This window comes from Megascapheus bottae, chromosome 25, assembly GCF_031878675.1.
Source record: "Megascapheus bottae isolate mThoBot1 chromosome 25, mThoBot2.hap1, whole genome shotgun sequence".
NCBI classification, from domain to species: Eukaryota; Metazoa; Chordata; class Mammalia; order Rodentia; family Geomyidae; genus Megascapheus; species Megascapheus bottae.
Genome location: NC_143533.1, coordinates 25,425,544 through 25,440,540, shown reverse-complemented (window position 1 = coordinate 25,440,540; position 14,997 = coordinate 25,425,544). Strand labels below are relative to the sequence as shown.

Here is a 14,997-nt window from a genome sequence, read left to right as displayed (position 1 = left end):
TTCTTGTGTAAAGCGCACAGGAAATTAAAGATAACTGAAGTTACCTGATGATTTAATAATCTAATGATTGTGTGAGCTTATTTTCCAATTTTCTACCCTGAGTAACACTATCTGTTTAACTTAAAAGAAATCAGAGAGAGAGAACACTTCGGTTTTCCTTAGAGGAACTTCAGAAAGCAAGCCTTAACAAAAACACTTACCTTTATATCAAAAGGAGACTTCTTCTTGATGTGGGGAGCCCAGTATTTACAGGCCAGCTGCAAAAGTGAACAGCACAAGCACTAAGTCACACTTCCTGCACAGAGAGTGGGCCGTGGGTCCTGAAGGCATGGATGGGGGGATGGGGCCAGTCTGCAGGGCCACCTCCCTTGCTCTGGTCACCAAAGGCCAGGAGTGCCCGGCACTGCAGCCTTCCATGGAAAAACACAAAGTAACTGAGGGAGACAGTGCAGCCTAGTCAAGGGTCAGAGGCAAACATCTCTGGAGTCGTGATCCGGGAATCAGGTTTTAGAAATTACATTATTTACCCAGTGTCATAGTTAATCAACAGTCAAACAAGCATTAAAAACCAGATGGAGAATCTTCAGGCAAATTGATACAAAAAATAAGAAACCTTTACATTATCACACATCCAAGAACATTACATTCTGGTAAACAAAATCTACAAACAGAGCATGACGACGTTCTTACATGTTGCATTTCAGTAGGTTTCACCTAAAAATTCAAACGTATCTACAACCTCTATAGAAACTGAACAGAACGCTCAGCCAGGCCAGTGGTCCACGCCTATGGTCCAGGCCTGTGGTCTCATCACTAAAGAGGCTGAAGCAGGAGGATCCTGGGTGCGAGGCCAGCCTGGGGCACACGGTGCCATCCATTCTTCAGACCACCCCTGGGGATCCCCCGAAGGGGGCTAAATAGAAACCTGGCCCACAGAGACATTCGGGGCTGGGGGGGCGGGCAGTCAAACTGGAGCCTTTCTTCAATACTACCTGGAGACGGTAACTGCTTCCTCTCCTTATTTTGTGAATAACTTCATTACTAGCCTTCTGTAATCATCTGACTACTCATCTGTGCTATTCACTTCAAACACGGAACCCATCTTCTTTGCTTTTACAGCAAGAAACTTAACACACTACATTAAAAAGCCCTCAAAAATAAGTTTAACACTATTGTAGTGACCACATCTTCCCAAGTTAACACACTCCAACTGGCCCACCCCTACCCCCACACTACCACGGTGAGCTCATTCCCTCATTTTGATCCTTATGGACATCACGCAAAAGTTAAAAACAAATCCTTAACAGAACTAAGTCTAGATTGCTTGGATTTAACATGTGGTAAACATTCTGAAAACATCTATGGTGTCTGTCTTCTGTGTTCCTTTTTTCCTTGGGGCTTAACATACAATCTTTCAGACACCACCATCCTCAAACATACTCTGCCTGCCCAAAACTCCCAGCCACATGTACAATCAAAACTTCACTCTGCCGCAACATGCAATCTCTGAGGCAGCTCAGTGTGTTCAAACTAAACCTTACTAAAAAGACAAGAGGAAAAAATGTAAAAGCATAAAAAAATGTGGTCATACTTTGTTACCTGGTATATATGCTTATTTATTTATTTGAAATAGAAAAGGGGAAGAGGGGAAAACAAGATGATTGGGAGGAGGTAAGGGGAGGGAAATGGGGACAAGAATGTGAGAGGGGTAATCAATGTGTGAGAAGTAATGTACCTACTACCTACTGAATGTAACCGTAACCCCTCTATACATTATCCCAACAATGCAAAAAAAAAAATGTGGTCATAGCTGGGAGTGCTGGCGCACGCCTGCAATCCCAGCTACTCAGGAGGCTGACATCTGAGGATCAAGGTGCAAAGCCAGCCTGGGCACTGAAGTCCATGAGACTCTTATCTCCAGTTAACCACTGGAAAACGGGAAGTGGGCTGAGGCTCAGGTTCAAGGGTAGAGGGTGTGGGAAGTGGGCTGAGGCTCAGGTTCAAGGGTAGGGGGTGTGGGAAGTGGGCTGAGGCTCAGGTTCAAGGGTAGGGGGTGTGGGAAGTGGGCTGAGGCTCAGGTTCAAGGGTAGGGGGTGTGGGAAGTGGGCTGAGGCTCAGGTTCAAGGGTAGGGGGTGTGGGAAGTGGGCTGAGGCTCAGGTTCAAGGGTAGGGGGTGTGGGAAGTGGGCTGAGGCTCAGGTTCAAGGGTAGGGGGTGTGGGAAGTGGGCTGAGGCTCAGGTTCAGGGGTAGGGGGTGTGGGAAGTGGGCTGAGGCTCAGGTTCAAGGGTAGGGGGTGTGGGAAGTGGGCTGAGGCTCAGGTTCAAGGGTAGGGGGTGTGGGAAGTGGGCTGAGGCTCAGGTTCAAGGGTAGGGGGTGTGGGAAGTGGGCTGAGGCTCAGGTTCAAGGGTAGGGGGTGTGGGAAGTGGGCTGAGGCTCAGGTTCAGGGGTAGGGGGTGTGGGAAGTGGGCTGAGGCTCAGGTTCAGGGGGGGTGTGGGAAGTGGGCTGAGGCTCAGGTTCAAGGGTAGGGGGTGTGGGAAGTGGGCTGAGGCTCAGGTTCAGGGGTAGGGGGTGTGGGAAGTGGGCTGAGGCTCAGGTTCAAGGGTAGGGGGTGTGGGAAGTGGGCTGAGGCTCAGGTTCAAGGGTAGGGGGTGTGGGAAGTGGGCTGAGGCTCAGGTTCAAGGGTAGGGGGTGTGGGAAGTGGGCTGAGGCTCAGGTTCAAGGGTAGGGGGTGTGGGAAGTGGGCTGAGGCTCAGGTTCAGGGGGGGTGTGGGAAGTGGGCTGAGGCTCAGGTTCAAGGGTAGGGGGTGTGGGAAGTGGGCTGAGGCTCAGGTTCAGGGGTAGGGGGTGTGGGAAGTGGGCTGAGGCTCAGGTTCAGGGGGGGTGTGGGAAGTGGGCTGAGGCTCAGGTTCAGGGGTAGGGGGTGTGGGAAGTGGGCTGAGGCTCAGGTTCAAGGGTAGGGGGTGTGGGAAGTGGGCTGAGGCTCAGGTTCAAGGGTAGGGGGTGTGGGAAGTGGGCTGAGGCTCAGGTTCAAGGGTAGGGGGTGTGGGAAGTGGGCTGAGGCTCAGGTTCAAGGGTATGGGGTGTGGGAAGTGGGCTGAGGCTCAGGTTCAAGGGTAGGGGGTGTGGGAAGTGGGCTGAGGCTCAGGTTCAGGGGTAGGGGGTGTGGGAAGTGGGCTGAGGCTCAGGTTCAGGGGGGGTGTGGGAAGTGGGCTGAGGCTCAGGTTCAAGGGTAGGGGGTGTGGGAAGTGGGCTGAGGCTCAGGTTCAGGGGTAGGGGGTGTGGGAAGTGGGCTGAGGCTCAGGTTCAGGGGGGGTGTGGGAAGTGGGCTGAGGCTCAGGTTCAAGGGTAGGGGGTGTGGGAAGTGGGCCGCGGCTCAGGTTCAGGGGGGTGCGGTCACAAAGCTCGTCCCCGAGCCCTCGCGAACCGCACGTCTCCGCCTCGGGAAGTCCCCTCTGGGGCATCCCGTCGGTTCCTGGTCGAGGTCCCCCGCGGCGTCGGCAGCGTGTACCCCAGGAGACGAGGGCCCAGCGTCCACCAGCACCCGCGGGCGCCGCGGCCCACCATCCCCTCCCCGGTCTCCCCTTGGTCTCCCCCGCAGCCCTCCACAAGGCCCACCCCACCCTTCTCACAGGACGGGCAGGAGCCTCCTCGCGGCCCTGTTCGCCAGAAGCCAAGAAAGAGCCCCTGAGCGCACACCCGTGACCCTGGGGGCGCGGACCGAGCTCGAGCGCCACGGACGCTGCCCGGCCCGGAGCCCGCGGCTGCGGGCGCACACGCTGGCCCGTGCCCGCCCGGGACCGGCAGGCTGCCGTCCGCGCCCGGCCTGCGGGCTGCCCCGGCTCCTGCCGACGCTCTCTGTCCCTCGGCGGCGCCCGGGGGAGCAGCGGCGGGGGCGCGGGCCGCGGAGGGCGGGCGGGGGGCCAGCGCGCCGCCCGCCGCGGGACGGAGGCCCGGAGCCCGCGCCGCCTCACCTGGGTCACGAACTCCGCGTTGATCTGGGACACCGTCGGGGCCACGATCTTCTTGGGCTGCGCGGGGGCCGCCATGGCCGCGCGCCTCCCGCTCGGGCGCGGGGGGAGCCGCAGGAAAGCCGGGCCGGGAAAGACGAGGGCTCCGCCGAAGCCCGCGCGGCGTCCGCGCCGCCGTCCGCGCGTGCTCCGGAAGCGGCGCGCCCGGGGCCGGAAGTCGGAGCGGGTCTGGCGTCCCGGCGGGAGGCGATGCACGCACGCACGCTCGCGGCCTCCTGCGCGCGCGCCCCCCAGCGGCTGGCAGAGGGAAGGCGCAGGCCGGGGCCCGGGGCAGGGCGGGGCCAGGGCGCGGGGCGGGGCCCACGGTAGGGCGGGGCCCGGGGCGGGGCCAGGGCCCGGGGCGGGGCGGGGCCAGGGCGCGGGGCGGGGCCCGGCGCGCACTTCCCAGGCTGTTGTCTTGCCATTTGCCCGCGCACGCGCATGGGCCACAGCATCATGAGGAGTAGCCAGGGAGGCCTGCGTCCAGCCTGGCTACCCCCGGCTCTCCCCGACTCCCCCGCTCCTCCCTCCCAGCGCGGGAACGGAAGAGGACTCAGCCTGACTCAACTACATTTCATCTTCCAACACGTGCGCCTGCGCGTGTGATGTGCGCAGGTGCCTGTGTGCACCCGTGCGCGTGTGTGATGTGCGCAGGTGCCTGTGTGCACCCGTGCACGTGTGATGTGCAGGTGCCTGTGTGCACCCGTGCGCGTGTGTGATGTGCGCAGGTGTCTGTGTGCACCCGTGCGCGTGTGTGATGTGCGCAGGTGTCTGTGTGCACCCGTGCGCGTGTGTGATGTGCGCAGGTGCCTGTGTGCACACGTGTGCGTGTGTGATGTGCACGCATGTGTGTGGCATGGACCACACGGCGGTCAGTGGCACATCACTGCCTTCTTTCGAGATTGCATTTTTTGTGCGGGGGTCATAGGTCTTGAACTCGGCCTGGGCGACGTCCCTGAGCTCTTCAGCTAAAGGCTACCACCCTTACCCTTGAGCCAAGCCCCACTTCCCATTTTCTAGAGGTTAATTGGAGATAAGTGCCTCAGGTCCTTTTGTACCCAGGCTGGCTTTGAACCTTGATCCTCAGATCTCAGCCTCCTGAGCAGCTAGGATGACAGGCGTGAGCCACCAGCAAGCAAGCATTTTATTTTATTTTTTAAAGTACACTGTATCTTTTGAAACTTGAAAAAAGTTCTTGTCCCATCATCTACTCTCCAATGACATACGTATTCATCGTCATAGTATATCCTCCAGTTAACCATCCGAAGGGCACAGAGGTAGAGCACGAGCTTTGAGCAAACATGCTTAGGGACCGCACCCAGGGCCCGAGTTCAAACCCCAGGACCAGCATGCACATGCACACCTTACTGGGGACAAAATAATTCAACACACTGGGCTGGGAGTGTTGCCTAGTGGTAGCGTGCTTGCCTAGCATGCATAAAGACCCGGGTTTGATTCCTCAGTACCACATACGTAGAAAAAAGCCAGAAGTGGTGCCGAGGCTCAAGTGGTAGAGTTCTAGCCTTGAGAAAGTCCAAGGACAGTGCTCAGGCCCTGAGCTCAAGCCCAGGACTGGCAAAAAAAAAAAAAAAAAAAAATTCAACACACTTAACTAAACTCAGTAAGTGGCCAAGGGGCCTGGAGTCAATCCAAACAAGACATCCAAGTTAACTTTATTATTTTTTTTCCCCAGAAAACCAAAGGAATTGATTTCACAGCACCTACAGCGCTAGCACACAGCAAACCATTACTTAACATCTGCTTTCTGTTCATTCCTAGAAAATTTCCATATGAAGCTTGCAATGATAATAAAGGAAAATAAGTATTTTGTTACAGGTACTTCAAATAGCACTACCATACATCTTTGACAAAATTTTTTTTTTTACAATATTCCAACTTTCAATATGAAACAGCTTAAATAGGCATGGGCCAAAGAAAAGTATATTACTTAGGCAAATAAAGTCTCATAGTCACACGAACATAACACTCAACTCTCCCTGTCTAGATCAGGAAAGGAGTAAGACATGTTCTTGGAATAAAATTATATAAATAGTTTAGGAAAATGCCAAAAAAATCCATAACTTCTGATACACTAAGCAAGTAATTCGTGCGCTTTTATTCTCTGAAAACAGGAACTAGTCATTCTTTGCCCTTATGGAACAGATGTAATCTTGAAGAATTTTGTGCAAAGCAAATACTGTTAACCATGTCTTGCTCATACTGGAGAAACATACCTCAAAGAAACAGGAAAATTAAAGCACGTGATTTTCCTCTGCTTTAGTTAATTGCCTCTCCTTTAAAAAAGGAAAAAAAAAAAAAACAAACAAAAAACCAGGCACATCTGTACATCATTTGGGCAATTTAATCATACCGTCATGTTTCTACTCTATAAATGAAACCCAACTTACTGAAGAAATCACTTGTCCTAAAGCAAGCAGAGCAAACCCTTCCTCTCCCCCCCACCCCTCACAAGACGGACCTCAGAACACGAAGCCATCGCAGGCCACTTCCTGCTCGCAGCTCACCAGCGGACGGCACGCTGCTCTTGTCACACTGGTGGCACACCACGGCTAATGCTTTATTGCTAGGAAGTCGTTCTTAAAGTACGGCAAACACGAAGGCTGACTGTGTGATTATGAAGAAAGTCTCTTATAGCTAGGATTCAACGGTTTCTAGATCATGATCACGCTGTCGAGAGGAACGCTATCTTGGACTCTAGAAGCATCTAATTACTATACTGGGGTGATCACCTTATGAATGGAAATAAAAATGCTGTAAGGATCAAATAAACTCTTTAGCCTTAGCATCTTGCAATGATACGAGGAATGAAACCTAAAACTAGAGAAGGTCATGCCATTTTACCAGGCCCAGGAGAATAGGCTTAGGTAAGTCAAAAGAATGCTCCAAAGTAAAACCAAGTCCTACAGACACGCCATTCTCTAGACAAGCCTGTCTACGGCCCCCAGACAGCCTGCGAACAGACGAACCGCAACTGCTCCCCGGAAAATTCAAACTGCAAACGCGCTATCGAGAGTCATGACGCTGGCAAGCACCCCGGTACCAACTACGAGAAACGCGTGTGAGCGCAAACCGGCCTCTCTCCTGCTTTTAAGTTCCTCTGGGAGAGGCAACAGCAACCCTGGCAAAAAAGAAAAGAGAAAGGCCCACCTGCTGCCTCCCTGGCACCAGCAGGTCCACGAGCAGCTCTGAGAAGACCAGCGCACGCCATTCCTCTCTCCACACACATTTCTAGGGCTTTAAGCTCACGGGAAAAAACATCTTGGGATGAAATCTGAGCCACAGATGAAAATGACGCTCTGGTGAGGACGAGCACATGGTGGGCCTCTGGGGCGCTGGGCGTAGGCTGCTGGGTGGAGGGAGATGGGCCAGCCCCGAGGGACACACCAGGCCCAGGGCCCCACGCCTCCCAGCAGAGCCCGAGTGTGTGTCTACCATGAAAATAAACACTTAGAAACCCCAGCAAGCCAAACCCTTCCCTCTACCATTTCAGTGGCGAGTCCTAAACCGCTGTATCTCCTATCTACCTTCCTACGCAGGGCAGATGGGTGCCTGTGGGGCCACTTCCTCTGGAGAGCCCTGTGGAGGGCCGCTGGCCGTGGGCAGCTACTCGACGGGGCCCCCGGCCATGGCCTTCTCCTGCGAGCGCTCTTTGAAGTGCGTGAGCTGGTGCCTCTTCCAGTGCGGGGCCTGGCGGAACCGCTTCCCGCACACGGAGCACTCGAAGGGCTTCTCCCCGGCATGGATGAGGTAGTGCCTCTCCAGCTTGGACGGGGAGCGGAAGCTCTTGCAGCAAACGCTGCACGGGTAGAGGAGGCCGTCGCTCCTCTCCGGGTAGCCCATCCCGGGACAGCCGCCCCCAGGGCCCTGCTCAGGCCCCAGCAGCGCCCCGGGCAGGAAGGCCCCCGCCAGGAAGCCCCCCGCCTCGTCCTTGGCCCCCATCTCCGAGAACTGGCTTGACGGGGACACCTCGTACTTCGGAAAGCCGAAGGCCTGCGGCGGAGAGGCCTGGCCACCGCCACCGCCGCCCGGCGGGATGAAACCGCTCACGCCGTCCATGTCCAGCTGGTAAAAGGACCTTCTGTAGAGATTCTTCTCGATGTGGGTCTCCTGGTGTCTCTTCAAGTGGGCCGACTGTCGGAAGGACTTCCCACACACGTTGCAGCCGAAAGGCCTCTGCCCGGTGTGGATCAGGTAGTGCCGCTGCAGCTTGGAGAGCGAGGGGAAGGCCTTCTCACACTTGTCACAGGGGTAGATCTTATGTCCGGTGAGCAGGTTCGCGCTGGGCACCGGGAAGCCGCAGTGCTGGAACACGGGGCAGCCGCCGAGGAAGTCCTCCCCGGGCAGGCCGAAGCGCGGCGGCCCGGCGCCCTCGGCCACTGCCCCCTCCCCGGGCAGCCGGCCCTCCGAGGCCGTCAGGATGTCCTTCAGGCTCTTCCCCCGATTCTGGCTCTGGAACTGCTTCTGCCAAGAAAATGGCAATGCTGCGGCGTTCTTCTTTTTCTTGCCGATTCTCCTGTACGACCCCTGCCGGCCCGGAGCAGCCAGAGCCCGTCTCTTGGCTGGTTCAGAACTCTGCTGCCTGGACTTTCGACAGTTTTTCAAGAAACTACTTCGAAACGCTTTTCTCTCCGACCCAGAGCTTCCGATTTTTTTGCCCCCAGCACGCTTCAGCTTCGCCAAGATTTTTTTGACGATGGTTTTGTAGTTGTAGGCTTTTTTGAACCTGCTTGGAGTTTTGCCGCCTCTGGCAGGAAAGCACTTGTGTCCTTTGAGAATCTGCTCCGATTCGAAGCATTCTTCACACTCGGGACACTGGAAAGGGACAATATAAATCGAGTGGACCTCAGGAGGGCTACTTCCCTCCGACTCGCCCATGCCGCCATTTTCAAAGCCTTCCTGCTTTAAGGTGGGGGGCAGGAAGTAGGACTCCGGGTTCCTCAACTTTGATGCAAGAGCCTGGAAAGTCTTGCTCTTAGTATGGATTTGTTTATGCTTCAGAAGTTTGCTCTGAACCTTGAATCCCTTCTGACAGAAACAACATTGGAAAGGTCTTTCTTCTGAATGGGTGAGCTGGTGGATTTTCAAGTGGCCTGACTGCCGGAAAGACTTATTGCAGAGGAGACACTTGAACGGCTTCTGGCCAGTGTGAATGAGTGAATGCCTATCGAGTTTTGACTGGGACGGAAAGACCTTGCCACAGATGGCGCAGGCGTGAATGTTCTTCCTTCTTTTCCCAGTGCTGAAGGCGGGATCGGATCTGGAGCAGGGAGTTAAGGCCCACCTCTCCTCCTGGGGTAAAGCCCCGTACGCTGCGCTCCCTGGCGCTTCCTGCTTGGCCTCCATCAGCCTGCGGGCCTGCTTGACGTCATTCTGATAGGTCTCACTGTGACGCTGCTGGTGCTTCATAAATGTCTTCAGATGCTTAAAGTGGCGCTGACAGACGCTACATTTAAAAGGCATATTATGAGTGAACTGGTGCCGCTCCAGATGGACTAGCTGTCGGAAGGTCTTATGACACACATCACATTCAAACGGCTTCTGACCAGTGTGGATGAGATAATGCCGACCTAATTTTGATGGGGTTTCAAAGTGCTTGAAGCAAATATTGCAAATATATGGCTTGCTTCTAGGGAGTTTGCTGGCTGCTACACACTGCTGAATCTTGAGCACTTTCAGACTGTCTTCAGCCATCATATTCTTCAGGAATACGCTTGCACGAGCTTCATAGTGTTCTTAACACCACACATGTCTAAAAATTAAACAAAAAAACAGTGACCTCTTTTGGTCTGGTCTTGGGGCTTGAACTCAGGGCCTGGGCACTGGCCCTTAAATTTTTCACTCAAGGCTGGCACTCCACCACTTGAACCACAGCACTATTTCTAGCTTTTCTGGTGGTTCTTTGGCAATAAGAGCCTCATAGACTTTCCTGCCCAGACTGGCTTTGAAACCTGGCCCAAAGCCTCCTGCGTAGCTAGAATGAGGTGGTCACCAGTGAGCCACTGGTGTCTAGGAAAAGAAACAAAAATCACTTTAAAAATTATTTCTTGGGCCGGGAGTTTGGCCTAGTGGTCAAAGTGCTTGCCTAGCATGCATGAAGACCCTGGTTCGGACCCTCAATACCACATACATAGAAAAAAAGCCAGAAGTGGTGCTGAGGCTCAAGTGGTAGAGCTCTAGCGTTGAGAAAGTCCAAGGACAGTGCTCAGGCCCTGAGCTCAAGCCCAGGACTGGCAAAAAAAAAAAAATTAAAAAAATAATATTATTTCTTTGTAATCACTTTAGATGAACTCTTTAGAAAGATAAAAACTAATTTCACAAAGATGTGACTATTTAGAAGATATATTAAAGTTGTACAGCTTAAGCAATTTTGTTCTTGAGAAGGTACATTATAATCAAACCAAGAATTCCTTAAAATTAAATAAATCTTTCCAATTTCATTATTAAAATTGTCAATACTGTTGTCATTAAAAAAGTTTAGACAGGTAAAATACTGAGACAAGTATTTGAATCAATTACAGCACAAACAGTATACATACTCTTCACAATGCCATGTTTCACTTACCACCTTAAGATTTTTTTTTTAAGCAAAATAAACACTATTTACTTTCAATTACTTTAGATCAGCACAACTAACTGGGAAAAACATTCTAAGGCATGGTGTTAGTTCTGGACTTGAGTTCTTGGTGGCAAGATGAAGGAGATTTGATGCCTTCTTTATAACAGTGGTGGTATCTCCTAAACTGCCTCCCAAAGCCAACTACTGTGCAAATCAGCTAAGAAAAATTGAGAAGAAGTACAAACTAAGTACTACTCAGTTCAATATTCATCAAACTTCAATTTTTTTCAATTTCTAGCTGGGGACCAATAGCTCAGACCTGTAATCCTAGGTACTCAGGATGCTGGGACCTAACGATCATGGTTCAGAGCCAACCTAGGTAGGAAAGCTTGTGAGACACTTATTTCCACTAAACTACCAAAAAAAAAAAAATGCTGGAAGTGAGCTGTGGCTCAAGTGGAAGAGAGTTCCCCTGAAGCAAAAGAATCCGAGGGATGGCATCTAGGCCCTGAGTTAAAGCCCCATGACTGGCAAAAAGTAAATCAAGTAGTAAAATAAAATTTCTATCTCTTTGATAACATTTTTACACTTTCCAACTTATCTATATCACTTAACTATAGTTTGTATTTCTCCTTTCTACTGTGCTGTGGATTCCAAATAGTACAGAAAAATGATGTTGACAAGTTGCATTGTTACATGCTTATTTATGAATAATCAACTGAATTTTGAGTCCACTAATCAAACATCATTAAAAAACAATCATTTTGCTTGGCATGGTGGCTCATGCCTGTAATTCTAGCTACTTGGGAGGCTGAGTTCTGAGGGTCGTGCTTCAAAGCCAGCCAGGGCACTAAAGTCAGTGAGACTCTTATCTCCAAGTAACCACTAGAAAATTGGAGGTGGAGTTGTGGCTCAAGGGGTAGAGTGATAGCCTTGAGCAGAAGAGCTCAGGGACAACTCCCAGGCCCCAGGGTAGGGTGATAAGTCTTTAGCAGATGAGCTCAGGGTCAGTGCCCAGGCCCAGAGTTCAAGGACAGCCCAAGGACAGTGCTCAGTCCATTTTGGTCTTAGTAGTTAACATGAGGCCAGGTACCATAGATAGCTCACACCTACAATTTTAGCTAGTCAAGAAGCTGAGATCTGAGGATCACGACTGGAGACCTACCCAGGCAGCCAGGCAGGAAGCTCTTATCTTCATGAAAGCCAGAAGTGGTGCTGTAGCTCAAGTGGTAGGGCACTAACCTTGAGCAAAAATATGAGAAATGTGCACAAGCCCTGAGTTCAAGACCCAGGACTGCAGGAGAATAGGGGGGGAAATGACCTAACCTGAAGACAAACATCATATATACGTGTAATATATACCTATCAATATGTATGAATATACATGTGTGCATGTATACACACAAATACACATACATCTGTAACACATGTAAAAGTTCAACAGAAACTTTGACAGCTACTTTACACACTATATCCTCGTTTATCAAAGAAGTAAATTTTCTTCTCCTGCTGTATTAATTTCCTTTAGGAAGAGATTAAAAAAAATAATAATATTACAGTCTCGGCCTAATACTTGCATCTTCTATGTGAAAGCAAAAACTCTTCCTGAGACCCAAGAGTTCTGTTGGCAGTTCTGGCTACAAGTCATGTATTTGCCGGTTCTCATCTTCTAGAAGACAGCTTTAACACTGAACGGTTCCTTTTCTCAGCAATCTGAACTAGAGAAGTGTTTATCACACTGCGGGGACACTACTGTTAACCAACCATGTAGTTCAGTAGTTGTTTAATAAAAACGAAGGCAGCAAAGGGGGAGACAATGTTTTACAACTTCTGTGGAAAGAGGTAAGGTTCCTGACAGCTTTCCATACATTACACACATACAGAACTTCAGTACTTTACTTGGTATGGCTGAGTAATCTATCTGAGTGACAAATACTGGGCCCACAGAATGGGACAAGCATTAAGGACTGCAATGTCTAGTTTTCTTTTCCCTTGGTCATTTCATTTTAAAGTATTTAAATAACCATCTTACTAGGGACCAAGTTGGGAAAAAATAACTATACAAATGCAAGTTTCTGTATTAACTTACAAAATGTATCATGTAACAGTAGAAACCAGCAACCTTAGCAAAACTCAGATGCCACTGCCATCAATCTGCCGTTTTTACTATCGTGAGCTGGAGAAACCATGGTGAGCAACTTCCCCCTCCTAAACATGCTGACACTGAGCAAGAGTCGGAGGATTGAAATTAAGTCCTAAATCCAGCAAACTGCCAAGAACCCAATAATTTATTTAATTCCTGTTGGGCAATTCCTTTTAATTCCTGTTGAGCAATTAGGTGACAAGGTGGTCAATCAGGAAAACCAACCAAACAAACTAAAAGAATCATCAAGCGTTTATAGATAAAGCACTGCCACAGCACCATTCCAGGTGAGTGTCCAGTGAGCTCAGCGCACGGGAGGAAATCTTGCTGGGGGGAGCACTGGTGGCCTGAGGCCCTCTCAGCCACAGCCCAAGTGCACCTCCACCCCTGTACTTACACATGGCTGCGCAGAGCTCTCACTCTCTTCCCAGCAGGTTTTGTGTTCTCCCGCTGAGGCTCCGTTTGGTCTATAACAAGAACAACAACAAAAATCAAGCTAAGACTGCTGCAGTTATTACACTAAACTGGAATAAAAACAGGTGCACTCAATGGTCCAACCCTGGACTTATCTGGACCAGACACACGAAGCTCAGCTCCCTAACACTGGCTCCAGAGCTGACTTCCCGGAGGGGGGGGGGGGATGGAAGGACACCCCGGGGGGTGGAAGGACTTGGGGGGGAGGACGTCCCGGGGGGGGGGGTGGAAGGACTTGGGGGGGTAGGGGTAGAAGGCCATGGGGGGAAGGACACCCCGGGGGGTGGAAGGCCATGGTGGGGAGGACTTCCCGGAGAGATGGAAGGACACCCCGGGGGGTGGAAGGAATTCCGGGGGGGGCGGATGGACATCCAGGGCGTCCATCCCCGGGATGCCGAGGCCCGCGCCGGCGGGCGGGACCGGCCAGGGCTCTGCGCCTCGGCTAACCCTGGAAAGGCTGGACGTGGAGCTGTGGCCCCGGTGACGTGGTGGCAGCCCGGACTGAACACCGAGCCCTGCGACGCCCGAGCTGGAGACCTGGAGGGGCCGCGGCGGGCGGCGGGCGGCGGGCCCCTCATCCCGGGTGGCCTTCGCCCTCCCCTCCGGCCCGGCGCCCGGCCTGACCTCACCGAGCCTGAGCCGCGGGCCCGGCCCCCGGAGAACTCGGGGAGCAGTGGGGGCCGAGATCCTGAGGGGACCGCGATCCTGAGGGGACCCCGATCCTGGGGACTCCGACTCCGCGAGGCCGGGGGACCACGATCCTGAGGACCCCAACTCCGCGATCCCGAGGGGACCCCGATCCTGAGGAGACCCCGATCCCGAGGGACCCCAACTCCGCGATCCCGAGGGGACCCCGATCCTGAGGAGACCCCGATCCCGAGGGACCCCAACTCCGCGATCCCGAGGGGACCCCGATCCTGAGGAGACCCCGATCCCGAGGGACCCCAACTCCGCGATCCCGAGGGGACCCCGATCCTGAGGGGACCCCGATCCTGAGCGGACCCCGACTCCGCGATCCTGAGGGGACCCCGATCCTGGGGACCCCGACTCCGCGAGGCCGGGGGCGTCTCCCCGGGCGCCCCTCAGCCGGGCCCGGAGGCCCCGCGCGCGCCGCCGCGGGCTGCGGCGAGGCGAGCGGAGGCGGCGGCGGCCCCTCCGTCCCCGGCCCTGCCCGGGCCCCCGCAGCTGACCCCGGGGCCCCCCTCCTCGCACGCACCTGCGGCCGACGGCCGGCCGGGGAACCCGCAGCAAGGCCCGGGCGCCGGCGGCGAGCGCGTCCGCAGGCCCTCGGCGTCGGCGCAGCGCGCAGGCGCGGCGCGCGGGGCGCCGGGACGCGGTCCGGCTGGAAACCCGCTCCCCGGAACCCCGGGGCCGGGCTGGCCCGGGACCGGAAGTCGGCGCGCTCGCCCCGCCCCCGGGTCGCCATGGGGACCGGGCACGTCCCCGGGGGGCGGGGCGGAGGCCCAGCCCCGGAGCTCGGCCGCGCCCGCCGCCGCTGCTCAGGCCTGGCCGCCGGCCAAGGTCACTGCGGACCGACCGGCTCCCAGCCGCTGCGCGGCCCGCGTGCGGCAGCTTCCGGCGTGTCTGCCCAGGACCTCGCCGTGCAGCCAGGCCGCCGGGACGGAGCCGGAGCTGGCGTGGGGAGCGCGTCTCCCGTGCAGCCAGGCCCTCGGGACGGAGCCGGAGCTGGCGTGGGGAGCGCGTCTCCTGCCATCGGGGCCCCTGGGTCGTCAGCCGCCTCTGACTTAGGCAGGACGAAGGGCCGAGCCCCTCAGCCTGGCCTCTGGTTGAGAGG

General features: G+C 54.1%; 2 protein-coding genes across 2 annotated transcripts in view; both read right to left on the bottom strand.

The window, feature by feature from the left end:
• The window catches only part of Aqr (aquarius intron-binding spliceosomal factor), a 42,987-nt gene extending 38,885 nt beyond the window's left edge, over positions 1 to 4,102 (bottom strand). Inside the window, exons 1-2 of the mRNA XM_090318646.1 lie at positions 3,973 to 4,102; positions 201 to 257 (exon numbers count right to left, since the gene is read on the bottom strand). Of these exons, the coding sequence (XP_090174772.1) occupies positions 201 to 257; positions 3,973 to 4,047 (132 nt within the window). The 5' untranslated portion in view covers positions 4,048 to 4,102. The remainder of the gene's footprint in view (positions 1 to 200; positions 258 to 3,972) is intronic.
• Positions 4,103 to 5,652: 1,550 nt separating this feature from the next.
• Positions 5,653 to 14,494, bottom strand: Znf770 (zinc finger protein 770). The gene is made up of 3 exons (XM_090318644.1): positions 14,419 to 14,494; positions 13,126 to 13,195; positions 5,653 to 9,778 (listed from the first exon to the last, which is right to left on the bottom strand). The coding sequence occupies exon 3, from the start codon at positions 9,721 to 9,723 to the stop codon at positions 7,633 to 7,635; it is 2,091 nt and encodes a 696-aa protein (XP_090174770.1). The 5' UTR covers positions 9,724 to 9,778; positions 13,126 to 13,195; positions 14,419 to 14,494; the 3' UTR covers positions 5,653 to 7,632.
• Positions 14,495 to 14,997: the final 503 nt, after the last annotated feature.

Bases quoted from the DNA above. Each gene is read 5' to 3' on its own strand.
- Znf770 (XM_090318644.1), bottom strand. From the start codon at position 9,723: ATGATGGCTGAAGACAGTCTGAAAGTGCTCAAGATTCAGCAGTGTGTA.